Raw genomic sequence first — 27,776 nt, forward strand, 5'->3', positions numbered from 1 at the left:
CATAGGTGTCCCGCACACAGCTCCACTGTCAGGTGTTAAGTCGCTGACAATTTTCTTAGTTTCCTACTAATATGCAAACTGTGTCAAAGCCGCTTTCTTTCTTTAAAAAAGTTCAGTGTAACCAGTCAAAAAGATCCTATTGGAGACAAATGCACTCGGCTGCATCGTTGACAGCAGGGCCAGCAGGGGCCATAGCAGAGGCGGGAGACCCTTGCTCAGTAAATACATGCTGTGACCTTTCCCAGCCAGAGAGAGGATCAGTGCTGGCCACTATCACTGCTCTGGCTGCTGCTTGGTACATTTGTGTCAGTGGGCTCAGGGCCAGTTTCCCTGTTGTTTGTGGCTAGTTTTGCAGAGGGGCCGGCGCACGTGCTGAGGGGGAGGAAACAGGAGCTAGAGCCATGTTTCTCGGCGTTTTCAGGTTGTCCACTGCTTCCTTGAAGTCCAAAAGCTTCATGAGTTCCTTATGCCGACTCTAACAGGGAGAGCAAAACATGGATCCATGCACATAAAGGCTGCTGTGCTATGCTGACAGGGCGTGTGTGTCTCTCTTTCTCTCCAGGCAAATCATTTAATCTACCCCGTGCCTCAGTTTCCCACAGGGATAGCGGGTATTGTGAGGGTAAAATCTAGCAGTGAGAGCTCAGCACACGTGTGCCCCATCCAGCTATGTAGATAGATAGGGAATGCCTCTCTGGATTCATGGGGGAAGTTGAATGCCTCTCAGGCAGGTTAGTGGCACAGACAACTCCTCTTGCTGAAGGGATCGGCTTTCTTTTGCGGGAAGTCCCCTTTTGTATTGACTTTCCAATTCTCTACACAATGTAAAACAACCAGCTGGAAACGTTTGCAGAATATTCATTCCCTTTCCTAGGTATCAGTCTCTTCCCCCAGCTCTTCGGCGTGTCAGTTGCAGAAATTCAGCACCAGGGGGCGGCGTTGCACCAAATAAAAGAGACAAGACCTGTAGGCCTGTCCCACATCAGAGCATGCTGCTGAGCTAGGCCCAGAATCCTATGCAAGGACAGCAGCATCTCTTCTTCCCCCTTGCGCTCCTTCCTAAGAACCTCAGGAAACCGCCCTGGACAGAAAGGTCACGATAACGAGACGATGTTCAGTGCTGGCCCGTGATCCTACCCACCTTGCAGAGAGGGGAAACTGAGGCACACACAGATTGCGAGACTTGCTCCAGGCTACATGAGAAGCCAGAACAGCCTGAGCTGCTCCTGTCACCGGAGCTGTACATGTTCCTAGAAAGGCTGTTACCTCCAGAGTCCCTCCTCCCAGGTCCTGCGTACAGATCACGAGGCCGCATTCTATCTACCAAACCACTGGCAGTGACCATGCTTTGAGCTTTATATAGCCCCTCACTTCTGCATGTGCAGAGACCACAGCCTGCCACACTGGCCAGCACTGTTCCCTTGTCTGGTGTCTCTTGTCTTGTACCTCGAATGGAAGCTACAAACCTGGGTACTTGCATGCACCCCTGCATGTCTGTCTGTCTAGCTACCTGCACACGCACCTGCACATCCGTCTATCTAGCTATCTCCATACACACCGGCACGTCTGTCCGGCTGTAAATGCTAGCTCTTACCATGTAGGGAGGAGTTCTTGGGCAGACAGACGGACAGACTCAAATAGATAGTAGATTGGTGTCATCACTGTGCTAGTAGCTCAACCCCCTCCCAATGAATCAAAAACCTTCCCGGTGGTCAGCACGATGCTGCAGAGAGACAGTCATTCCCCTAACACCACTCTGCCGGTGGCCTGGGCAGTTGGTGCAGCTGGTGTTGAGAGAGGCAGGCCCCCAGCCCCACTTACAGCCCCACCCCCTCTGCTGAGGCCCCAGCCCCTGGGAGGGGAGGGGTGGGGCAGTGCACGGAGCGCTCACCAGCCTCCACAGAGCACCAGAGAGTAGAAGAGAGGCAAGGGGGTGTGGCGTGGCTCCCCAGCCTCCCCAGAACACTGGGGGGGGGGGGGGATAATGAAACTCTGGTGAGACTGTGGAAAGGAGGCGAGAGAGGGGAAGAGAGAGGGTGGGAGAGGGGAGGGGGAAACCTGGGAGGAGGGAGCTGGAAGGGGGAAACAAGGGGAAGAAGGGGGAGGGGAAGCTCAGGGCTCAGGGTTGGGGATCTCACCGGACCAACTTGATTTTCACGCAAACCTGCTCCTGGGTTCGCATGTGGCCTTTGGTGGCCTCCATCTAGTGTGGAGATCATGGACGTTGGGGGCATCCCCCCAAACCTGAACAAGGTCCATGATCTCCACCCTGGACCAGGAAGGCACCTGCTTTCTCCGGGCCCTGGCAGGCTCCAGGGAGCTGGCAGACTGCTCCTGGGGAGCGGTGGAGGGCTGGCTGTCAGTGGCTTGCTAGCTCATGTTTTGGGGCCACTGGGTCAGAGCAGTGACTGCTGACAGGCTTGGGAGCTGGCACTGTGTCCAGAGTCAACCCCTTTAAGGGCTCTGGGGAGGGGGGAGGGAGAGGAGTGTTCTTGGTTGAGGCTGGAGTGGCCACCAGGGCACCCTGGGAAGGCTGGCGGACCCCTATTTCTATATAAGTGTCTACACAGCACTTATTTCGAAATAGCTCTTTCAAATTTGGCGTTATTCCTCGCAGAATGGGGTTTACCAAATTTGAAATAAGCGCTCTGCTATTTCAAATTTATTTCAAAATAGCAGTTTGGCTGTGTAGACGCTAGGAAAGTTATTTTGAAATAACTTTGCTGTGTAGACATACCCTCGGGAAACAGGTTTGGGAGGCCCAGGCGCTTCCTCAGACCCTTCCTGGACTTCACGGCTGCGGCCAGTGACCCAGACCTAGGTCCAACAGACTGGCCATGCGGTGCACTGAGCTCTGCTCGGGGTCAGCAACAGTCCAGCACCGCCCGGGCTTCCTCGGCGTCCCTCTCCCAACCTCGGACCCAGCCCAACCGAGAAGAGGAAGGCACCTTTTGCACGCCCGGCCTGTATCCAATTCCACAGCCACCCGCCTGCCGCCCCGCCCACCGCAGCATTAGTCTTACCTGCTGGTGGTCCTCTGGGACACAGCCCTGGGGGGCAGCAAGGGCGGCCGGCTTGGCAAGGCAGGCACCTTTAGGGAGAGGGGCTTGGTCTCCAGCTGGTGGCGTTTCATCGGCAAAGGGGGCAGCAGCGGTTTCTCCTTCCCTTCAGGGAACTCTGGCCCTAGAGCCAGCTTGTCTCTGGCTGGTGGAGGAGCAGGCAGCTCAGGGGCAAAGTCAGCGGAGGAGGGGGGTCCGGCGGGACAGGGGACAGCGGGGGGCAATTCAACAGAGACAGACCGTGGCGCTGAAGAGAACTTGACAGGAGGGCGACACCCCAGCCGCGGGGGGATGGGAGGGGGCACCTGGCTGAGGCCGGCAGGTTTCTCGGGCTCTGTGTGAAGAGGAGGCTTCCTGCTGGCCGGCGTGGCCGAGTGACCTGTGGGCTCCGGTTCTGCCTGGGTGGCCGCAGCATCCGTGCTGACCCGGAAAATGTTGCGTTTCATGGGCACTGGCCTCCTCATTGCCGGCTCGGGCCTCTCCGTGACTGGTGGAGCCTCCACAAAAGCCTTCTGGAGGCCAAAGAGGATGCGCTTGCGATGGCCTGGCAGCAAGATCCCGATCCGGGTCAGCACCTCGTCCGTCAGGTTCCTGCAGTCTGACACCTTCCAGAGCTCGTTCTTCTCAAAGCTCTCCAGGTACTGGTCCAGGTGAAGGGCTCTGAGCCATTCCGCCATAGACAGGGACGCCCCGTCCTCCATCGTGGGATGGGGGAGCCCAGCCGAGGAGACGGGTCTTACTCCACCTCAGTTCATTTCTCCGCCACGCAACGTGGTTCAAAGCGGCGTCCACGCCTAGAGGGAAACAACCAAAGAGCTTGTAAGACTGTGCTAGGCATCATGGTAGCTGACCCAGCTGCTACAGAATAGGGAACCAAGCCTCCAACCCACCTCCTGCGTACCAAGACAATAGACATCACGGCAGAAAACAGGGAGGAAACAGTCCCTCCCTAGCAGCTCCGTCCTGCTATCCTTCCTTGGGTTGTCTCACTGAAATCTCATGCGATTGTTACCCCATTTTACAGAGGGGAAAACTGAGACCTGGAGACACTAAAGCCAATATTTTCATGAGACAGTTGAGATGAAAGTGGGCTGATTGGCAGCCTGGGCCATTCTATTCTATCCAGGTTCTTCCATTGCCTGAATCACCACAGCCTCCAGGCACCTGAGCCCCGTGAATGCCACAGACATCAGCACCACGGAGAAAATCAAGCCACACATTCAGGTCCCTAAGCGCAGCTTTAGGAGACTCCCTTCAGATGTTTTGGGGCAAATCTAGCAGTTTGTCCCCAAATCAGCTGGATCCAGCATGAGTTCATGCCATGAATGTCGCCTATGTACCCACAGAGCAAATCAGGAAATGAGGAAGCGCCCGCTTTGGAGTTAGCATCAGCAAAACGCACCTCTGAGAGCCAAGTATGTGCGACTGAGACAATTTCTCCAAAGAGAAGTGACATTAAACAGCCCGGCTGATGTCGCAGCAGGGGACGGACTGGAAGGAACACTCCCATGCTGGCTGGACCCGGTGAGCCAGTCTGGCTCTTCTGTCTCTAACTCCGAATGTTCCCATCAGGAGCATGCAGGAAAGAGGCAGGAGCAGGTGACTATTGGGGACCAGCACACACACATCAGACATCCATGCCCTGTGTACAGAGGGGCAGAGGGACATTCAGCAGAGGCAGAGTGGCAGCTGGATGGGAACCACAAGAGCAGGGACTGTTGCAATGTGGCAAGTGGATGGAAAGTCAAGCCAGTGCCCCTTCGAGGCCCACCAATTCTCAGAGAGATGCTCCTTTACCTCTGGCTTCTTACTCATGCTGCCAAAGCCTCGGCTGACAGAGCGTCAGCTGCAGCAATGAGGTAAAAGCCTTCATCATGCTGTCTGGGGAGGTGTAGCCAGACAAGAGAAAGACCTTCCATCCTTCAAGGTGCAGGGATTACACAGGTCAGACAAAGCTCCCCAAATCTCTTATTAATTAATTGTTTCTATTTGTTTTATCACAGCACCTCAGAGACCCAATCATGGAGCACGGTGCTAGGGGCTGTACAAACCCAGAGCTAAAAGATGGTGCCTGCTCTTATAAGAGCTTATAATCTAAGAGACAACCAATGGATACCACCAGGCAGAGCAGGGAGTACCAGGACCCAATGGGACATTTGATCTGCAGGGTGGGCAGGGTTCTCAACACTCCAGTAGCCAGACCACAAGGGAACCTAGTTCTCCCCAAAATGCAACAAAATCCTCCAATAAACCCCCCCCAAAATGCCATGGTTTTCCACAATTAAAATGAAACACTGAGCCAGTTTCCCTTGCCACAATCTACACAGGTATCAGTTCAACACAATATTTTCTCTACGGTTGCCACTAACGCTGCTGGTTAAGCCTCGTCTGTGTTTCTTTTCTTTAGGTTTATGTTTAACGCTCTCCACATGCTCTACAATTACCTGCTTTCAAACATCATTTGCAGTTTGTTCTTGTCAAACTCAGGGATGCGGGCATTGCACGGGGTGTAAAAGTTGTCACTGTTTTTCATAACTTTACTGGCCTCTGTCTGGAGGCGGATGTGAAATTTGAGAGGCATGAAAAGACAAACCCCTATATGTAGCCGAGTAACCTCGATCGGCCAGAAGCAACTGACTGACGTGTGTTTAGCTATGTCAATGTAAAGCGCAAAAATCAACCACAAGCCATGGTGGTTGTGCACACTGAATGAGCAACAGATACCAGTACTCCATTAACAATGAGTGAATTGTTAGTATATGCTTTTATTTTTTCACACAATGTAAAAAGCAAAGATTCTCTGGGAAAATGTAAACTATTGGGGATGGGGGGTTTGTGGCAAATGGATTTCTAGGATCCTTGCTAACCGCTGTCCCCTTTTCTGTAGGCATCACGGCATAGGAGTTCCGTGGAGGGATTTGAAGGAGAACAAGGAGGCAGCTTTGCACGAGGACAGAGGTGACATGGAGGGGGGCGCATGGCCAGATTTCTGGCAGGGTAGGAGTTGGGATGAGAGAGATATGCCTGGGAAAGGCACCGGTACCTGCACTACCCCTTGGCCTCACTAGGAGGCGCCCAGCGCATATAAGAGAGATGGGGACTGAAACAGCCCAGCTCCACCAAAAGAGGTGCAGGGGTATCAGTCCTGTCCCCGTTACCTGTGGGGGGCCATGGGAGAAGTAAGTGCAGAAGGAGTGTGAGGGGAGTGGAAACATGGTGGTGCTGGCCTGGAGCGGCTGTGGGAGGGGGAGTGAGAAAGGGGCCAGAGGTGACACCCCAAACCTTTAAATTGTGTCCCCCACCTCCCAGAGGGACAGGTCGTCTCTGCGTGAGGGGCAGCAGGAAAGACAGCAGAAAGGGGCTTATTTGAATTTTTAGCTAGTGGGAAGAGAAGGCTGCATCAAGGGCTGAGGGGAAGCAAGCACAGCTCAACCATTGGATAGCAAAAGCCAGGGCCATCCTTCACCACACACAGAATATGCAGTTGCATAGGGCACCCGGAAATTTGGGGCACCACTGAGCCTTAAATATCCACCCACCCGCCGCTTCGTATCCCTGTTCCGTGGCTCTGCTTCCTCCGGGGAGGAGCTAGTTAACTTACCAGTGACACAGCCTGCCCCAGCGATGAGCAGACACTGAACCTGGGAACGAGCCACTCGCGTGGGAATGGAGCCATGTCACAGGCATGTGCCCACCCCAGAAACGTACTGTCAGTTTCTGAATTTACTCCCCAAGACCTTAGTTTAAAATGCGCTTTAAGAATACTTCACTGGAGAGTTGCTGGCGATTATACAAATCACCTCGCTACGTAACTGTTGTCGCCCCTGGCTGCCATGGGGCACAGGGCACCAGCTGGACAGTACTGCGTAGGCCCCCATCGATACTAAGGACAGCCCTAGAGAAAGGGACAGGATAGGTAGGGCCTGTGTTCCCATAAGCCAGGCATGTTCAAAGTCCGGCCCGCGGGCCAATTGCGGCCCGTGTTCCGGTTTAATACAGCCCCATGGGTAATTTGGCAATATCTATCTTTTATGGCCCCCAACAAATCCATATGTATTGAGATGAATACATTGTAAAATCTCAGTTAATGTCAGTTGGTCTAAATCAGTTATAAATATATTTGGACACAACATGTATACTTGGTGTTATGTTCCTGTTCATATTTTTTTAACTTAAAAGTTGACAGACAACCTTTATTACCAATAATATGTAATGTACTTTACAATGTTCCTGACATATATTTCAGCTTCCTGGATTTTTTTTTCATCTGGCCTTCAGATATGAAAGGCAGAGTGATTTAACACCTGTTTAGATTTGTCATCCATGTGACGAAATGAAAAGTATGCCGTTTGCAATAAACTTTGCATAAAATAGTTAATTTGCATTTAATTTTAATGGTTCAAAGAATGTCAGGCAAAATGGTCGGCCCTCATGCATGTTCACTTCATCAAATCTGGCCCTCTTTGAAAAAAGTTTGGACACCCCTGCCATAAGCTGTGCGCTTCTGCCGCTGCTCAGGAGAGATTCCAGTGCTGCCCAGCTGAGTAGCAGAGCACTCACAGCTACCTGTTTTTGTTTCTACTGGTGGTGCACGTTTGCACATGCCTCGGAGCACGTAAACATTTTATTCCACACATGGACAGAAAAGACTAGAGAGAACATTGGTGGGGGTGACTGGGAGCAGTCTTGAGGGAACAGAAAAGGGGGAGCCAGGGGAGAGGTGCATAGAGAAAAGCAATACAACCAAACAGCAGGCTGGAAACACAGCCTGTGGATGGCTCTGAACGGATCCGAGCAGGGCAAGGTTGTATTTGTCAAGGCCGCAGAGAATGGCATTGTGGCAGTGAGGAGAGCCTAGAGAAATGGTTTTTGCCAGGAAAGGCCATGTCTTGTCAGAATGTCTCAATCTTGCAGATTCTGCCTAGAGATGTTAGCAAGTAGTTGACTACTCAACTACCCGATAAGCATAAGCTACTACTCATTCCCCCCCCCCCCCCCTTGCTGCTTCTGTATGTCGGTTCCTCCCAGCACCATCTCCACAGTGCTGCCTCCCTCCTCCTCCTCCCCCCCCCCCCCCACTGCCTCAGTGGCAGAGTGGGGTGGGGGGATAGGGGAGGCTGCTACAAAGCAGCCTTGGCCTGCGGCAGGCCAAGGTTCACCGTGGGCAGAGGCTGCACCGGAGGCAGACCCTGTTCATGGAAGCCAGAGCTGGCCACACGCAGGGGCTGCTGCTGGAACACCCCTGCCCACAGCCAGCCCTGGCTGCCATGAATAGGCTGCAGGACTCTGCGCGAGCTGGGACCAAGCAGTCCTGGCTTGCACTGGTCCGGGACGCTGTGCCTCTGCATTTTAAATGTAGTAAGAACCCAACAACTCTTACTACATTTAAACCGCACAGCTGCAGCGGTCCAGAGCTGGCGTGTGCTGAGACTGCTCAGTCCTGGCTCGCACCATCTCTAGGGGCTATCCCCACTGCAGCTATGCAGAGCAGCTCTCCTTATCGCCTACAATCGTGTAATTGACTACACCGTTCGCCAAACAACCGCTCTTTAACACCCTGACTGTGGATGGCCCTGAAAGGATCTGAGCAGGGCGAGGTTGTATTTGTCAAAGCCAGAGAGAAGGGTGTTGTAGCAATGAGCCTAGGTAAATATTTTTTGCCAGGAAAGACTGTGTCTGAGCAGAATGTCTACATCTCGCAGATTCTGCCATCGCTAAGAGGGAGGAGCTAGTGAAAGGTGCAAGTTGCAGATGATGGCCTGAGTGACAGGAGGGACAGTGATGTTATCCATAGCACTCGAGAAGCAGGAAGGGGTTTTTGTGGGGGATAGGGAGGAGAATCAGAGCTCTGTCTGAGCCATATTGAGTGGATGGCTATGCAGTGCTGTGATGCACCACGTAGCAGCCACCCCAGAGCTGGCTGCATTTCAGAGGTGCTCTGAACCAGTTAGAACAGCCTGCCCGTCAGCAATTAAAGAATGGGTTAACTGGTTCCATTTAAACCATTCCCATATGGGTTGTTTTTCATGAGACCTAAGCAGTGGCTTAAATACAAAGTAGGATTCTTCAGGCTCAGCCTTCCCCTGTGTGACTCAGAAGGGGGCAGGCCTGACCTAGGCAAGCAGGCTTTAAAAAGCCAGAGCAGAGCGACCAGGGAGCGAAGCGGACAGGGGAGTTGCGCAGAGGGAGTGACTGATGGTGATGAAGACCCGAAGCGCTTGTGCCAGTACTTCTCCTGTCTCCTCCACCTGTGCCTGTATCCAGACAGAGAACCTGAGCATGGATGCCTCTACCCAGGTCCTGGTGTGGTGTTGCAGTATTTGTGGCTTGCAATTCCCACTGACTGATATCCAGGCTGGGGGAGACAACCGTTGTGAAAGGTGCCTGCTGGTGGAATCTCTCAGGCAGCAGGTGGGAGAGCTACAGGAGGAGGTGGCCAGGCTGAGGAGCATTCGAGGCCATAAGGAATTCCTGGACAGTATTCCTGTGGAGTCCACTGAGGTCACTGTCCTAGGATGTGGGACTGCTGACCAGCCACTTATGGAGGAGGCAGTGGTGCAGGGTGAGCACTGGCAGCTGGTTACTTCCGGCAGCGGGCAGTGTTCCACCCCTGCTCCTAACCCTCCCACTGTGTTGTTACATAACCGTTACACTTTACTTTCTGCAGGAGACAAGGATTCTCCCCCCACCGTGGAGGAGACCAGGCCTTGCACCACCAAGGTTGAGCAGTCTCCTGCCACCACTGCGAGGAAGAAACGTAGGGTAGTGGTGGTTGGAGACTCTCTTCTGAGGGGAACGGAGGCGCCCATCTGTCGCCCTGACAGCTCATCTCGAGAGGTATGCTGTCTGCCAGGGGCCCGTATCCGAGATGTTACGGAGGCATTGTCGAGGATTATCCGGCCCTCTGACTACTACCCCATGCTACTCATCCACGTGGGCACAAATGATACTGCCAGGTGTGACACTGAGCGGATCAAGCGTGACTACAGGGCTTTGGGAGTACGGGTGAGGGAGTTTGGGGCGCAGGTGGTATTCTCTTCGATCCTTCCTGTCAAAGGTAGGGGCCCGGGCAGAGAGAGGTGCATCCTGGAGGTGAATGCCTGGCTGCGAGGATGGTGTCGCCAGGAGGGCTTTGGCTTCCTTGACCACAGGGTGCTCTTCCAGGAAGGACTGCTTGGTGGAGACGGAGTTCACCTTTCCAGGAGCGGGAAGGCCTTATTTGGACACAGACTGGCTAACCTTGTGAGGAGGGCTTTAAACTAGGTTCGACGGGGACAGGTGAGCAAAGCCCACAGGTAAGTGCTGAATGTGTGGGACTGGGAGATGGGTTGGAAATGGGGGGGGACTACGGCCTATAATGGCAAGGAGAAAGAAGGGTCAGGGCACAACAGGGAGGCAAGATCAAATCAGTATCTTAGATGCCTATATACAAATGCGAGAAGTATGGGTAATAAGCAGGAAGAACTGGAATTGCTAACCAATAAATACAACTATGATATCATTGGTATTACAGAAACCTGGTGGGATGGGACGCATGATTGGAATGTTGGTATGGAAGGGTACGGCTTGCTCAGGAAGGACAGACAGGGAAAAAAGGGAGGAGGGGTTGCCTTGTATATTAAAAATGTACACACTTGGACTGAAGTGGAGATGAACGTAGGAGATAGCTGTGTAGAGAGTCTCTGGGTTAAGCTAAAAGGGGTAAAAAATGAGGGTGATGTCATGCTAGGAGTCTACTACAGGCCACCTAGCCAGGTGGAAGAGGTGGATGAGGCCTTTTTTAAACAATTAACAAAACTATCCAAAGCCGAAGATTTGGTGGTGATGGGGGACTTCAACTATCCAGACATATGTTGGGAAAATAACACAGCGGGGCACAGGCTCTCCAATAAGTTTCTGGACTGCATTGGAGACAACTTTCTGTTTCAGAAGGTTGAAAAAGCTACCAGAGGAGAAGCTGTTCTGGATTTGGTTTTAACAAATAGTGAGGAACTAGTTGAGAACTTGAAAGTGGAAGACAGTATGGGGGACAGTGATCATGAAATAATAGAGTTCATGCTCTTAAGAAAAGGTAGAAGGGAGACCAGCACAATTGAGGTAATGGATTTCAGGAAGGCAGATTTTGATAAGCTCAGAGAACTTGTAGGTAAGGTCCCATGGGAAGCAAGACTGAAGGGAAAAACAACTGAGGAGAGTTGGAAGTATTTCAAAGGGACGTTGTTAAGGGCCCAAAAGCAAACAATTCCGCTGTGTAGGAAAGATAGAAAATATGGCAAAAGGCCAGCTTGGCTTAACAAGGAGATCTTGCATGATCTCAAAATAAAAAAGGAGTCATATAAAAATGGAAACTAGGACAAATAACAAAGGATGAATATAGGCAAGCAACACGGGAATGCAGGGGCAAGATTAGAAAGGCAAAGGCACAAAATGAGATCAAACTAGCTACAGGCATAAAGGGAAACGAAGACCTTTTATAAATACATTAAAAGCAAGAGGAAGACCAAGGACAGGGTAGGCCCACTGCTTAGTGAGGAGGGAGAAGCAGTAGCAGGAAACTTGGAAATGGCGGAGATGCTCAATGGCTTCTTTGTTTCGGTCTTCACCGAGAAGTCTGGAGGTGTGCCTAACGTAGTGAATACAAGCAGAGAGAGGGTAAGTTTAGAAGATAGGATACACAAAGAACAAGTTAAAAATCACTTAGGAAAGTTAGATGTCAGCAAGTCACCAGGTCCTCATGAAATGCATCCCAGGATACTCAAGGAGCTGATAGAGGAGGTATCTGAGCCTTTAGCTATGATCTTTGAAAAATCATGGCAGACAGGGGAGATTCCAGAAGACTGGAAAAGGGCAAATATTGTGCCCATCTATAAAAAGGGGAATAAGAACAACCCAGGAAACTACAGACCGGTCAGTTTAACATCTGTCCCAGGGAAGATAATGGAGCAGGTAATTAAGGAAATCATATGCAAACACTTGGAAGGTAATAAAGTGATAGGGAATAGCCAGCATGGGTTTGTGAAGAACAAGTCATGCCAAACTAATCTGATAGCTTTCTTTGATAGGATAACGAGCCTTGTGGATAAGGGAGAAGCGGTGGATGTCATATACCAAGACTTTAGTAAGGCATTTGATACGGTCTCGCATGATATTCTTATTGATAAACTAGGCAAATATAACTTAGATAGGGCCATGATAAGGTGGGTGCATAATTGGCTGGGTAACCGTAGTCAGAGAGTTGTTGTTAACGGTGCTAAATCCTGCTGGAAAGGGATAACAAGTGGAGTTCCGCAAGGGTCTGTTTTGGGACCCGTACTGTTCAATATCTTCATCAATGACGTAGATATTGGGATAGAGAGTACGCTTATTAAGTTTGCAGATGATACCAAACTGGGTGGGGTTGCAACTTCTTTGGAGGATAGGGACATAATTCAAAATGACCTTAGCAAGTTAGAGAAATGGTCAGAGGTAAACAGGATGAGGTTTAATAAAGAGAAATGCAAAGTGCTCCACTTAGGAAGGAACAATCAGTTCCATACATACAAGATGGGAAGCGACTGTCTAGGAAGGAGCATGGCGGAAAGGGATCTAGGGGTCATAGTGGACCACAAGTTGAATATGAGTCAACGGTGTGATGCTGTTGCAAAAAAAGCAAATATGATTCTAGGTTGTATCAACAGGTGTGTTGTAAGCAAAACTCGTGAAGTCATTCTGCCGCTCTACTCTGCACTAGTTAGACCTCAGCTGGAGTACTGTGTCCAGTTCTGGGCGCCACATTTCAAGAAAGATGTGGAGAAATTGGAAAGGGTACAGAGAAGAGCGACAAGAATGATTAAAGGTCTAGAGAACATGACCTATGAAGCCAGGCTTCATGAACTGGGCTTGTTTAGTTTGGAAAAAAGAAGATTAAGGGGGGACATGATAGCAGTTTTCAAATATCTAAAAGGGTGCCACAAGGAGGAAGGAGAAAATTTGTTCCTCTTGGTTTCTAAGGACAGGACAAGGAGTAATGGGCTTAAAGTGCAGCAGGGGAGGTTTAGATTGGACATTAGGAAAAAATTCCTAACTGTCAGGGTGGTCAAATACTGGAATAAATTGCCAAGGGAGGTGGTGGAATCTCCCTCTCTGGAGATATTTAAGAACAGGTTAGATAGACATCTGTCAGGGATGGTGTAGACGGAGCTTGGTCCTGCCTTAGGGGCGGGGGGCTGGACTCGATGACCTCTCGAGGTCCCTTCCAGTCCTATTATTCTATGATTCTATGCCTTGTATTGCAGTAACATGCAGAGAGACAGGCTGAGGTTTTAGTTTGGACAGTGGGGGGGGGGGGGGGGGGGAGTCTGTGAGTTGGCAGCAGAGAGCCGGGTTTTGAATTTGTATTTGTGGATGAGCCTACCCAGAAATAAGGTGTAGCAGGAGAAGAGGAGTTATGTTTTCTGATCATAGAGGAGAGGGGCCATGAGCGAATGAAGTCAGAATGACGGGAGACTCATTAGTGTCTGGAGCACGGCAGCTAGCTAACGAGGTGACTGTGGATGAATGAGATTCATTAGCCAGCCCAGCATGTTACTGCAATACAAGGCATGAAGAATCCTTCTTTGTATTTAAGCCACTGCTTAGGTCTCATGAAAAACAACCCATGTGGGAATGGTTTAAATAGAACCAGTTAACCCATTCTTTAATTGCTGCCAGGCAGGCTGTTCTAACTGGTTCAGAGCACCTCTGAAATGCAGCCAGCTCTGGGGTGGCTGCTACGTGATCCATCACAGCACTGTGAAACAGGGAGAAATTCTAGCCCTGGACAAAACTTTTACTCTTATGAGTAACGTGAGATAATGAACGCCCCCTCATAGCAGACAATATGGAGGTTTTGAAGGTTGTAGCCCCCCCTAACATGCAGATTAGCCATCTCAGAGAGAAGATAGTCTGGAAGGGAGTTAAGATACCTCAAACCAAACCAAAGCATGTGCATCTGAGCTACATCTTATGCACGCTGTAAGAAGCAGCCCATGTAAGGGAAGAGGAAGGAACAGTAGCTAACTTTTGTGATAGAGGAACTAACGTGCGAGTTTTTCAGTGACTGAAATGAAACTGCCAGGTTGATTTGCCTGAAACTGTTAGTTAACAGAGTATCCACCCCAACCCTCAGCATCTCTACAAAGGGAAATTGTTCCCTTGCACAGTACATTCGCTGAGGCCAGTGTTGCCTGTAATCTGTGTGTTTGTGCGGCTACTCAGGAGAGATTCACAGCTAGGTCTTTTTGGTTCTATTCGTGGTGCACATTTCAACATACCTCAGTGCACACAAGAAAAAATTAATCCCACACATGGATGGAAAAGTTGAGAGGGAACCTTGGTGGAGGCTGATCCTCTCGCACCAACGCAACTCAGTCCGTGGAGGGCAACCCGCATAACACTCAGCAAGCAGAGAATCAAGCCGCCGTGTTTTCCCAGAGGATGAGTCTGCTTGCAGGACATGAGCGAGGGTGAGATTTGCTCCATCAAGGCTGAAATCCACCCAGTTGCGATGGCTTCTGAGAAAGGCAAGAACACTGAACCCTTCTGCATCATGAGAGGACACGTTCTCACCCGGCTCCCCGTGGGCCAATATGTTACTCCCCTAATACGCGTTTTGATCACTCTGACTACTTTCGCTTGCACGGCTACACGAGCTCCAACAGCGAATTAAAGCAGTCGGGACCTAGACCACTAATTAAACCGAAAACAGCAGAATTCAGTCCCTCCTCACCTGGATGAGAGAAGTGCTGGAGCAGGCCAGGAACTGTGAGAACTGGAAAAGACTTGGGCAAACAGGAGAGCTGGGAACGGGGTAATATCCTTATACCGAAGGTACAGGATCATGATGAACTGACTAATGGTAACAGTCTGGTGTTCATCAGTCACACAGAGCCAGGAGTCCTTTTGCACACATGGAAGTTTTGGGGTGTTAGAGAGAAATGCTATAATGGAAACACTGAAGAGTATACAGAGCAGGGCTCAAATCCCTTCATTAAATAGGATGATTCCCAGAAATCAGTCTCAAAGAGGGGAGTGGTTTAAGCAGGCCCATCTTTGACTCCTCGGGTACTTTCCACTCTCCCTGGAGCCTTTCCTGAAGATTTGTAAGTTGTATCTCCTTGTTTTATTTCAGTGCCACTAACACCATGGTCCCAACCAGCACACCAGGTATGGGACAGCCCCCGCACAGAGTCACTGATAGCTCTCGGGTGGAGAATTCAAAATACAAACCATTGTTGTTTGGCTTGGTTGTCACCATTTTATTTTTCCAAGACCAGAGGAGGACTGGATCTCCCCCAAGGGATTCCATTTAGGGTGGCAACATCAGGTTTTGATGGAAATCTGGGTTTCTAACTCCATGATTTTTTTTAATGTGATTGCTTTCCATGGAAAAGCCCAGTTGTTCATCCAAAAACAATTCCTAAAACCAAACTATTTTGGCCAAAAACAGAGAGACTTTGACTTTGAAGGGTCACTGCCGTGCCTCGTGGACTTAGTGTAGGTGGACAGCCCATGGGACTCCGGGCAGGTCCACTGTTAGGAAATGTAGTGGAATGACTTGGATTCTAACTTAAGATGTGCTTTTGTATGCGGGATGCAATATCCAGGCTGGAAGGGGCACATTCCTGTCTCTCCTAGGAACTCAGCTCTCTTAAACATTGGCTCAACTGTTGGTAGGCCATGTCTACACTACAGCAGCACGGTTACGGCACTACCGCTGTGCCGCTGTCGAATTTTTCACACCCCTGTGTGCTGTAGCTACGTCAACCAAACTTTTAAGCATAGAACATACTTTATTATTGGGCTGGGAAAGTTTTGTTCTAATTGCTGGCCAACGGGGAATCCATCCTTCTTCACAGTGGCACTAAACAACCAATTACCACTAGCTTGGAATGCAGCTAGTCTGGAAGGGTCTGGAAGACAGAAGGTGAATTTTCCTATGGATAATCATCACACACCCTGGCATACATCTAGTGGACTTTGCTGGAAGGGGAGATATGCAGCAGATCAGGCATGTATTAGGACAGGTTGTAACAATATGGTTTTTCTGTAGCCATATTGGAAGGCCTAAAGCATAGGGCTTTTATTTGCAGCCAGACGGAAGTGATCATTAGCTAGAAAGCAGGGAGTCACAGACTCACATTCCATCTAAATTGCACTACAATAGTAGCCTGTCACACCAGGCTGTTCAGAAGGAGATTCCACCCCACTGACACCTACTAGCACCAGATAAAGAAACAGATCTCAAGATGGGTAAAGAAAACTTAGACGCTTCAAGGGGTAGCCAGTTAGTCTACACAGGATAAACTTAAAAAATAACAAATGGTCTGCTAGCACTTTATAGACTAACAAAACATGTAGATGGGATCATCAAACTTAGGGTACATCTAGACTACAGGCTTTTGTCGACAGATACTGTCAACAAAGCTTCTAGATTACAGCCAGTTGTGTGGACAAAGCAAGTCGCTTTGTCGACATGAGGGTATGTCTACACTACAAAGTTAATTCGAACTAACGGACGTTAGTTCGAATTAACTTTGATAGGCGCTACACTAGCGCTCCGCTAGTTCGAACTTAATTCGAACTAGCGGAGTGCTTAGTTCGAACCAGGAAAACCTCATTTTACGAGGATTAAGCCTAATTTGAACTAGTGGGAGGCTAGCCCTCCCCAGGTTTCCCTGGTGGCCACTCTGGCCAACACCAGGGAAACTCATCTGCCTCCCTCCCGGCCCTGGACCCCTTAAAGGGGCACAGGCTGGCTACGGTGCCCGTGCCAGGTGCAAGCCTGCCAGCACCCAGCCAGCAGACCCTGCACCTGGCACGGATCGAGCCAGCCACCCGATGCCCCCCACCCCTCCCCCTCTTCCTGGGACCAGGCTGGCGGCTCCCGGGAGCTTGCCCAGGACCGCAAGAGGCGGGCACCTGCCTGGTCTAGTGTGGACATCGTGGACCTCATCCATGACCTCCACACTAGGCACAGGAAAGCAGCCGTCTAGGGCAGGAAAGCTGCCAGCCTGGCCACCCAGGAGCAGGTGTGCATGAAAATCAAGGTGGTCCACTGAGACCCCCGACCCTGAGCCCTGAGCTTAGAATGGCCGTACTGGGTCAGACCAAAGGTCCATCTAGCCCAGTAGCCTGTCTGCCGACAGCGGCCAACCCTAGGGACCCTGGAGGGGATGGACCGAAGACAGTGACCAAGCCATTTTTCTCGTGCCATCCCTCTCCAGCCTTCCACAAACTTTGGGCAGGGACACCACTCCTACCCCCTGGCTAATAGCACTCCATGAATTGATCTCACTTCTCTTTAAACTCTGTTCTAGTTCTAGCCTTCACAGCCTCCTGCAGCAAGGAGTTCCACAGGTTGACTCTTTGCTTTGTGAAGAAGAACTTTCTGTTAGTTTGAAGCCTGCTACCCATTCCTTTCCTTTGGTGTCCTCTAGTCCTTCTATTATGGGAACTAATGAAGAACTTTTCTGTATGCACCCTCTCCACCCCACTCATGCTTTTATAGACCTCTATCATATCCCCCCTCCGTCTCCTCTTCTCTACGCTGAAAAGTCCCAGTCTCTTTAGCCTCTCTTCATATGGGACCTGTTCCAAACCCCTCATCATTGTAGTTGCCCTCCCCTCTCTCACCCTCTCTCTTCCCCTCTCCCACCTCCTTTTCCCAGTCTCCCCCAGTTCTGTTCAATAAAGACAGATTCTATTTTTGAACACAATTGTCCTTTATTTTGTACATCAGGAAGGGGGGCTAGGGAGGGGTAAGTGGAAGGAGGTGAGGGAGGAATGGGGTACAAGCCCCCAATGGGGAGGACTGGGCTGGCTCTGCGGGCTTCTGGGGGTGGAACCTCTCCTGCAGCCCCCCAATTGCCCCCTCTCCCCAGATGGCAGCCTGCGGCAAGTGCAGCCAGTCTGATGGCCAAGTGCCGTGATGTGCCCAGTATGGGTACTCCGGGCAATCCAAGCCAGGACTGCTTTGCAAGCGGGGCACCCCTGAGAACTGTCTGTCCGGGGTGGGGGTCGGGTCCCTTTAAGCACAGCCCTCGGCTAGCCTGAGACAGCAGCTCCACGCTCTAAGTCCTCATCTGATGCCCTGCCGGCACTGCTTCCGGCCATCCTTAACCCCGGTTCAGGGTCCACTCTGTGTGGACATGCTAGTTCGAATTAGCAAAACACTAATTCAAACTAGTTTTTTAGTCTGGATGTGTTAGTTCGAATTAGCTTAGTTCGAATTAACTAATTCGAACTAAGTTAGTTCGAATTAGCACTGTAGTGTAGACATACCCTGAGAGTATAGATGCAAAGGACAGTGTAGATGCAATAACGCCTTCTGTCAACAGAACTCTGTCGACAAAAGGTGTTAGTCCTCGTAGAATGAGGTTTACCGCCGTCAACAAAACTGCAGAGTTCTGTTGACATTATGTCGACAGAACTCAGCAGTAGTGTAGACGCAGGTATAGTTTTGTCGACAAAAGTCCACTTTTGTTGACAAAACCCTGTAGTCTGGACACACCCTTAGTTTGACAGCGTTTTGTCTGGCAAGAAACAGTTTAACAATCTTTGGAGCGGTGGAATCCTCATTCTATGATTATGGTCCTCACTTTCCCATTGTTTGTCTGTGTGATCCCTGTCTGGTTTTTAATTATTTCTGCCTGCTGTATAATTAATTTTGCTAGGTGTCAATAAATTAAGGCGGTAGGGTTTGATTGGTTAGGTAATTCTGTGACAGTACGTTATGACTGGTTAGTAAAATTTTAGTAAAATAATTGGTTACCGTCTAGCTAAACAGGACTCAAGTTTCACTATTTAAACTGGGGTTCAAAAAGGTGACCAGCAGGGAAAAGGAAGAAAGAAACAGAAAGAAGAAGGAAAGACTTAGAAGAAAACCTCATCTTCAAGACAAGACTGACCTTGTCTGGCCCAAAGGGGAAGTTCTCCTGACTTGATCAGGACTGGCATGGCTTAGCATGTGTATTCTGATTGCTTGGCAATTGCTAATAAATAGTAAGTATGGATATTCCTGTGTAAGGCCCTGCAGTAAGTTGCGCCTTGAGCCCTCGGAACTGGGGATGGGGAGAAGGTATATTTAAATGAACAGGGTTACACCTTGAGCCCTAGGAACTGGGTAAAGGTGTGTGTCCTTAGAGCGTGGGAGTGAGAGAAATCTGTGTGGGTAACAATGTAATGATAACAAGAGCTGGGTCAGGGAAAGGGAATGAAAATCTTCTTCTGTGTGAAGGAATGGATGGGCATGTTGGGTCAACACTGCCATGAGAAGACCAAGCACAGTGAATACAGGGTGTGGATTACTTTTTAGTGGAAAAATTAAGTCCCAGACCATGCCCAATACCTCGTTTGCAAGGGTATAAACGCAGCCCACACACCTGTTGGGTATGGGTCATTGTTCCCTGGAGTGGCACATAGACCACTTGCAGACAGAGAGAAGGAGTTTGCTCTGCAGCCTGAGATGAGAGCCAGCTGGCTTTTAGCTAAAGCTATAGAGACTCAAGCACTAAGCTCCAAAAGATCCCAGGTTTGGTTCTGCCTGTTGGCATTACATAAACACGGCTCCATTGACATCCTAAATTCAGGCCCCCTTTCCTACAGCAGCTGTGTGCTTATGCAACAAATCACATGCATGTGAACAAATATATCCATCAGCGGGGTTTGAAGCATAGAGCTTGGCCACTAAAGCCCCTAATAATCAAGCTAACAGAGCAACTCCACCTACTCTAAGAATTGGCAGGTTCTTATCCTCCATGTGGCCAGATATTGGAGACATATGTGAGCACACGCATTAAACCAGCCAACAGACTTTGATTTGCAGGCAAAAGGCTTTTTAAATAAATATACAGATTTTCTTTTCCAACTTGACACACTAAAGAAGGAAGCAAGATGAGCCTGCTGTTGGATTTGGCTGAGGATCCCGATGTGGGCTCAAAGCTACTCCTGTGTGTAACTGTTAAAGGAGGAGGAAGCCTCAATGAGTGAGAAAAAGACTCACTGACTGTGATATTATTGATAATAATAAGCAGCTGATGACTTATTGCCATGCCATGCGGCAGATCTATATATACTAGGGATGTTAAAAATGCATATAATTGGCTAACCGTGTCACTGCTAAAAATGTCAGTGGTTACACAGGTACACGCAGGGCAGCAGCCAGCTCCCCAGGAGCCGGTGCATGGCAGGAGCCAGCTTTTAAGCCAATCTCAGCTCACACCAGCTGCTGCCCCGCGTTGCTGCCTCTGTATCAGAGGCAGCAACACAGGGTGGCAGCTGGATCCCCAGGAGCCAGTGCATGCCAGGAGCCAACTTAAAAGGTGTGCACTGGCTCCTGCCTGCTACCCCACTCGTGGGAAGCCAGATGCTGCTCCGCCCTGCTGCCCCGGATACAGAGACAGCAGTATGGGGTGGCAGCTGGCTACCTGGGAGCTGGTACATGCCGAGAGCAAGCTTTTAAGCCAGCTTCCTGTGCATACCAACTCCACCTGCCACCTCACACTGCCGCCTGTATGCTGTATCAGAGGCAGCAGTGCGGGGCAGCAGCTGGCTCTGTGGGAGCTGGACCGGGAGCCGCATGTGACCATCTGAGTAACTGATAAGCTCATTCTTATCGGTTACCCATCTCAACGGCTACACTTTTATAACCCTAACACAGGGGTCACCAACCAGTCGATCAGGATCTACTGGTCGATCTTGGAGCCTCTGACAGGGGATCCTGACTGGGTTGGCCAAGAGGCTGTCAAGGGGCACTTCAGCTGCTCCCCCACTCCACCCAGTGCTGCACATCTCCTGCCCTCTGCCTTGGAGCTGGCCCCTCAGGAACCTCCTGCTTTCTGTGCAGGGCAGGGGAGGGAGAAGAGGGGCACTGATGCCAAGGTGCCCCCTTCTTCTGCTCTGTGTCATATCTCCAAAGATCAGAGAGGGGGCACAACAAGACATGAGCAGGGGAGAGTTTGCCGGCTGCTTTTGGGAGGGTGCAGGGCCAGGACAGGGGTGAACTTGCCTTAGCCTCCCTGCACCCCCATTCAAGAGCTATTTGAGGTGAACAGAGCCCCGCTGGAGCCCACAACTCTACCACAGTCATGAACCCCCTGCTGTACCCCAAGCCCCTGCCCTAGCCCCAAGCACCTCTGCATCCAAACACCCTCCCAAATCCTACACCTAGAACCCCCACCTGTACCCCAGCTGCCTGCCCCAAGCTCAGCTCAGAGCCCCTCTCACACTCCCGATCCCTTAATCCAAGACCAGAGCCTGCACCCCAACCTTCTGCCCTGCCTGGTGAAAGTGAGAACGAGGGAGGGAGGGTGGATGGAGTGAGCGGGGGTGGGGACTCAAAGAAGGGGCGCAAAGGAGGAGGGTTAATGGTATTTGGGTTTGAGGTAGATCTTGGATTGCGTTTAAATTCAAAAAGTGATCTCGTGCTTTAAAAGGTTGGAGACCCCTGCCCTAATATATACCACTAGCCCACTTTTAGAGGCCAAAAGCAGCCCATTCGAGAGTCACTGAGGCTTCTGCGGCCTGGGAAAAGGAGACGATGATGTTACCCAATGGCTGGTGCCTTCACAATCTTGCTGCCCAAAGCGAGACATCCCGATCTGGCGTCTGTTTTGCTGGGAAAGGTTGCTGGTGCACTTAGCAAGCGGAAGAGGGTGTCTGACCGCCAAATGGGTCTGGCAGACACCACTCGAGGGGCTGTTTGGGGCGGAAAACGTTCCTCCTTCTGCTGAAATCTCGGCTTTGTAGAAGTCAATGTCAAAGCTCCCTATTCATTTCCAGGGGCCATGGTTTCACTCGCTCGTGTTTTACAGGTGCCAGTCACAGCCACTTCCACCCCTAAAGAAACCTTCCAGAGATTACTGGGCAGCTGGACAGACTCCGAATGTTTAAGGCCAGAAGGGCCCTTTAGAGCACCTTGGCTGGCGGGTCTCTATCTTGCAGGGTTCGGGACCCCTTTGTAATCATTTACGGCCGGTCTCAACCCCCTAAACAGGCTGGGGCGGTGGGGACCCTGGGAAGAGCTGTAACTAGGCACTTTAGCACTGGGGGCGAGCAAGCATATTTGTGCCCCTACCAGAAGCAGTGAGGGGAAGGAGGGGCAGTATGTGCGGTCACATGTGCCCTCCCCACCCCGGTTTTTTTTGGTTGCACTCCCCAACCCACAGAGGTGAATCGGGGGCTGAAGACTGGCCCCACTGATCCCTGCTGCACAGAGCTGGCCGGAGTCACCCCTGTGGCTTTGCACCTAAGGCAGCGGCCCTGCTCGCCTGCCCTGGATACGGTGCTGCCCTGGGCTGGTTCCAGTCAGATCCTGCACCCCGTGGGGGTTGAGTCCTGCCCAGGAGTGCCATGGAGCTGGCTGGGCTTGGCTTTCTGCGGAGAGAGCTGCATCCGCCAAGGTGGCAGCACAGCTCGGCTTTGGCCCTGCCCCCCGGACTGGACCCAAGCTGTGCGCATGGAGTTGTGACCTAGCCTGGCTCATGGGTTTGCAACACCACTCACTTGGATTCGGCCTACCTAGACTCCTGTTGTCATGGCAACACCACGGGGCAAGAGCTGCCACACAACCCTCTAAAACATTCTGGCAACCCAGTTTTGGGTCCCGCCCCATGGGCTGAGAAACCCTGCTCTAGTCTGACACAGGCTAAAGAATTCCACCTTGTTACCTCTGTACTGAGTCCAATAAGCTGTGTGTGATAAAAACAAATCTTCCATAAAGGCAGCCACTCTTAACCAAAAGATCTCCAGAGACGGGGAATCCATCCACCCCGTCCCTCCGACCAAAAGATCTCCAGAGATGGGGAATCCATCCACCCCATCCCTCCGTACTCTGTTCCCGTGGTTAATCGCCCTCACTGCAAAAGATTCATGCCCAGCCGCGTTAGTGGCGCATCCGCTGTTGGGAATGAGCCACTGGTTTATGCTTAGCTCGCGCTGGCAGCAATGGAAAATGGGTATCCTTCCACGTCTGTGGGAGCCGTGTTTGGTGATCTCACTACACGACATGAGAGAAATCATCACTGCTAACAGCAGTACCTGATGGCTAAAAATGATATACAGCACAGAGAGCATGCATGCTTCACACCTACGGGCCGGGGCCCTGCCAGGTTTTGCACCCATGCACTGGGGTAGGAGATTCACTACTGCCATGCTCCCCTCTTCAGCTGTACTCAGAAAGGGCCAGATCGCCAGCTGCTGTAGATCAGCCCAGCTCCAGTGAAATTAGTGGCACGACATCAGTTTACACCTGCCAAGAATCTGCCCCAAGCCTGTGAAGTATTCCTGTTTTCTGTGTCCATGGCGTATGTCCCAGATCACAGGGTGAATGGTGGCTGTAAACATTTCTCCCTGCATGCTGCCAGTACCAGCTCCTGAAATTCTCAAGTCCCACGATATCCTGAACTCCCATTTCTTCTTCTTTTTCTTTTTAAAGGATGTTTCCAGTCCTTATGGTCACGCTCATGAACATCCAACCCCCAAGGGCTCTAACCTGAACCCACATTTCATTCTTTAGAAAAAATCCCAGGATTTCTCAGCTAAATGTCATGATTTTCAGAGCCTGACTCCTGACTTTTTTCAACATAAAATTTAATTTTAGCACCAGAAATACCTTAACCAGTAATATCTGACAACATCCGCTCTCTGGGGGTGCTGCCTAGAACCCCTTAGAGGCCATCGGCCCAGGGATAGCAGCCCCTCCCATATGTCTCTCTTCACCTGGCCTCCTTCTTGGCTCCTTCCGGAACCTTCTTCTGAGTTGTCCACCACTCCAAATCTTCCTTGGGAAGCTCAGAAAGTTTTTATAGGGGGTGTCTCAATCTAGCTCCCCCCCCCCCCCCCGCTCCAAGCCTCTGGTCTCAGTTACTGGTAGTTTAGTGTCTCTCCCCATGACCGACGTGACTGCCTTTGTCTGGAAATAGCTGCTTGGTCCTGATAGTTGGTGTCGAGCAGGCAAAGACACAGCAGTGGCAAATGAACCAAGGAAAAGGGGGTATGGTATTCGCAAGATAAATGGAGCGTGATCTAGTGATCAGCCTGCAGAATGGGAAGTCAGGACTCCTGGGGTCTGTTCCTAGTTCTGAAGGTGAACCGGCTACTCTGTGCCTCAGTTTCTCCATCTGTAAATCAGGGAGAGTCAAACAGCTCTGCCTCACAGGACAGTTGTGAAGTCCATGGCCTATAGAACGCTTTAATATCCTCTGACTACAGGGTCTGTTTAAACGTGCAGTATTCTTACTGACCAAAATAGCTAACTACACACAATAACAGAGCAACAAACAGCTCCCTGACCCAGTCAGAACAGCAGTGTGTAGACTGTGCCTCATTTAGGGTGTCCCTTTGACCGGCATGACAGCAAACAGTTCCACAAGCAGGGACAAGTCAAAGTTTCCACCCACAGATACTCCTCCAGTCCAGCATGAGCCCAATGTTTAGATGGAAATATCCATTCTAGACAGTGATTTAACATATACCAACTTGCATACAGGACACATGGACACGTCAGTAATAGAAAGCCCTGATCTGCCTATTACCTAAGGGGGGTTCTGCTGCTAGAGAAAGAGAGGAAGAACTTACCCCACGTGTACTGAATAGATGGTGCCTTGAGCTGTTTCTCTAAACCAGGGGAGGCCTCATTCCCAGAACTCCTTGGATCTGTTGGCCAAAGGCGGGGAAAGCTGTCCCGGACCTGCTGCAATCCTCCAGGCTGCAGAGCAACTGGGTCCACAAGCGGCCGCTGCTTGACTCAAGAGTGCTCTGCTTTGCATAGTGAGGTTAAGGCCCGAAAAGGGGAAAAGAGAAACACTTCCCCTTGCCATCACAGCTGGCTTTGTCATTCTGCCCTGACCACTACCCAGATATGATGTCATTGCAGATTGACGCTGTGGTGCAACATGCTGCCATTTGCTCCATCCAGACACTCTACGTGTGGCGGGCAGCATTTCTGCAGGAGGGGCAGGGTGTCTGGCTGCAGCGAAAAGGACACACCAAGTGACACTGAGGCTAGGAGGAGCTCTCTGTCTGGTGACGGGTGTGTCTGATGTCTCAAGGGCAGGGCATGCGGTAGTACAGTGAGAAAGTATATCCTGGCTTGAATGTCTAGGAGGGGAATTTTTTTTAAAAAATGGTGCAGCTCTGTAGCTTTTTCCCAGAGGCTGGCTCTTATCCACACCACCAGCAGACCCAAGAGTCAAACGCTGCCATTGAGCTGTAAGGATTTGCCAGTAGGGTAAGTCTGTTGAATACAAGTCAGCAGTGTGATGCTGTTGCAAAGAAAGCAAACATGATTCTGGGATGCATTAACAGGAGTGTTGTGAGCAAGACACGAGAAGTCATTCTTCCGCTCTATTCTGTGCTGATTAGGCCTCAGTTGGAGTATTGTGTCCAGTTCTGGGCACCGCATTTCAAGAAAGATGTGGAGAAATTGGAGAGGGTCCAAAGAAGAGCAACGAGAATGATTAAAGATCTAGAGAACATGACCTATGAGGGAAGACTGAAGGAACTGGGTTTGTTTAGTTTAGAAAAGAGAAGATTGAGGGGAGACATAATAGCAGTTTTCAGATATCTAAAAGGGTGTCATAAGGAGAAAACTTGTTCATCTTGGCCTCTGAGAATAGAACAAGAAGCAATGGGCTTAAACTGCAGCAAGGGAGATTTAGGTTGGACATTAGGAAAAAGTTCCTAACTGTCAGGGTAGTCAGACACTGGAATAAATTGCCCAGAGAGGTTGTGGAATCCCCATCTCTGGAGATATTTAAGAGTAGGTTAGATAAATGTCTATCAGGGATAGTCTAGACAGTATTTGGTCCTGCCATGAGGGCAGGGGACTGGACTTGATGACCTCTCGAGGTCCCTTCCAGTCCTAGTATTCTATGATTCTGTGGTATCCAAGCAGCAGTGAAAGTAATTTACAATTTTTTACAGGTCTTGTCCTATTGCAATCCAGGGCTGGGCCAGCTCTTTCAACACCTCCCTGCTGGCTTTAGCCACAGCTCAGCCAGAGCTTACCAGAGCTGCCAGCTTACCAGACCTGCACACCAGGGCACCAACCCCTTACTTTCACCTCTGTATCCAAGCGAAAAAGTAACTCCTCAGAGGACAAGTCTCTTCCTCCCTCTCCCCAAAACTGCAGTCTGCTCCCGACTACTGATCCCCTCCTCCTCCAAAGGACACCTCACCCTGGAAGTCCAGTAACCTGGACTCTATTCCCTTTGTGGTCACAGGGGGCTGGGCGACCAAGTCCCGCTCCCACTCCATGCCTCAGTTTCCCCATCTTCACAACAGGGATAACGATACTGGCCTGCCGTGCACAGTGAGCTCTGTGGGTGAAAAGTGCAAGGTATGATCATCCTGCCGCTAACAGCGGCTCTGTCCACACAGCCCCGACATTTCTCTCCTGTCCTGTGGCCCTAGCCACCTGTCTGCAAGCTCTTTTCCCAGCCCCTGGGTGGACCAGTCTCCCTCTGCGGGTCCTTGACCAGAGAGTGAGTCAGAAACCCAGCAGAGGGGGCAAGCTCGCACTGGAGTCTGGGGGACTGTCGGAGGCGTGAGTACCGTACTGGTGGCCCTCAGTGATGCCAGGGGCACCCCCCTGGACACAGCTCAAAGGCAGGCAGATTCCGAAGGAAATGGCCACGTTTCTCAGGGTGCAAAAGTAAGGAATAAACAGCAGCGGGAGGTTCCAGCAGAGGTAGTGCCAAGCATGGTGAATACAACCCTCTCCACGCAGGTGTACACCCCAATCTGCCCCAGCCATGTTCAGACCCCCCCTTCCCTCTCCTTTGCAAGTGTGCTGCTCCGCCAGGTTGTGCAGCGGCTAGGCTGACCTCCCTCCCCAGGAGAGAGCACCTCTCCTCTTATGAGCCTCTGCGGGTTTCCTGCCCTGTTCCTCTCCCTTCCGGACACCAAAGCTTGGCTCAGCTCCCCGCTGCAGATCACAGCAAAGTGAAAGTACTCAGGGACTCAGTGTGTGCATGTACGTGTCTCTCCATTGCACAGACTGGAATTTGCAGATACCCACCCACAGAGCCTCTGCACACAGTAAAGGGAAGAGGAGGCAAGAATAATAGAATAGCAGAACTGGAAGGGACCTCAAGAGGTCATCAAGTCCAGTCCCCTGCCCTCATGGCAGGACCAACCACTGTCTATAGACCATCCCTGACAGGTGTCTGTCCAGCCTGCAATTAAATACCTTCAATGATGGAGATTCCACAACCTCCCTAGGCAATTTATTCCAGTGTTTAACCACCCTGACAGTTAGGAAGCTTTTCCTAATGTCCAACCTAAATATCCCTTGCTGCAGTTTAAGCCCATTTCTTCTTGTCCCAGCAACAGAGGCCAAGGAGAACAAGTTTTCTCCTTCCTCCCTATGATACCTTTTTAGGTACTTTGAAAACTGCTTTCATGTCCCCTCTCAGTCTTCTCTTTTCTAAACTAAATGAACCCAATTCTTTCAGTCTTCTCTCATTTTTTGTTGCTCTTCTCTGGACCCAATTTCTCCACATCTTTCTTGAGATGTGGTGCCCAGAACTGTACACAAGACTCCAGCTGAGGCCCAATCAGCGCAGAATAGAGCGGAGGAATGACTTCTCGAGTCTTGCTCACAATGCTCCTGTTAATGCATCCCAGAATCGTGTTTGCTGATCTCCAACAGAGCCCTGCCTCTCTGGGTCAAAGGCAGTGGTTCTCCAAGTATGGTCT

At 50.7% G+C, this 27,776-nt stretch overlaps 1 protein-coding gene across 6 annotated transcripts in view; it reads right to left on the bottom strand.

The window, feature by feature from the left end:
* Positions 1 to 27,776, bottom strand: part of ARAP1 (ArfGAP with RhoGAP domain, ankyrin repeat and PH domain 1) — a 218,000-nt gene that overhangs the window by 105,088 nt on the left and 85,136 nt on the right. For all 6 annotated transcript variants that reach the window (XR_012900822.1, XR_012900821.1, XR_012900823.1 and 3 more), the window contains one exon: positions 3,024 to 3,853. Coding sequence is in view for 2 of the 6 variants with exons in the window: in XM_075919630.1 (XP_075775745.1) it covers positions 3,024 to 3,760 (737 nt within the window). In the remaining 4 variants the exon portion in view is untranslated. The remainder of the gene's footprint in view (positions 1 to 3,023; positions 3,854 to 27,776) is intronic.

Source organism: Pelodiscus sinensis, chromosome 1 (assembly GCF_049634645.1).
Source record: "Pelodiscus sinensis isolate JC-2024 chromosome 1, ASM4963464v1, whole genome shotgun sequence".
Lineage (NCBI taxonomy): Eukaryota > Metazoa > Chordata > Testudines > Trionychidae > Pelodiscus > Pelodiscus sinensis.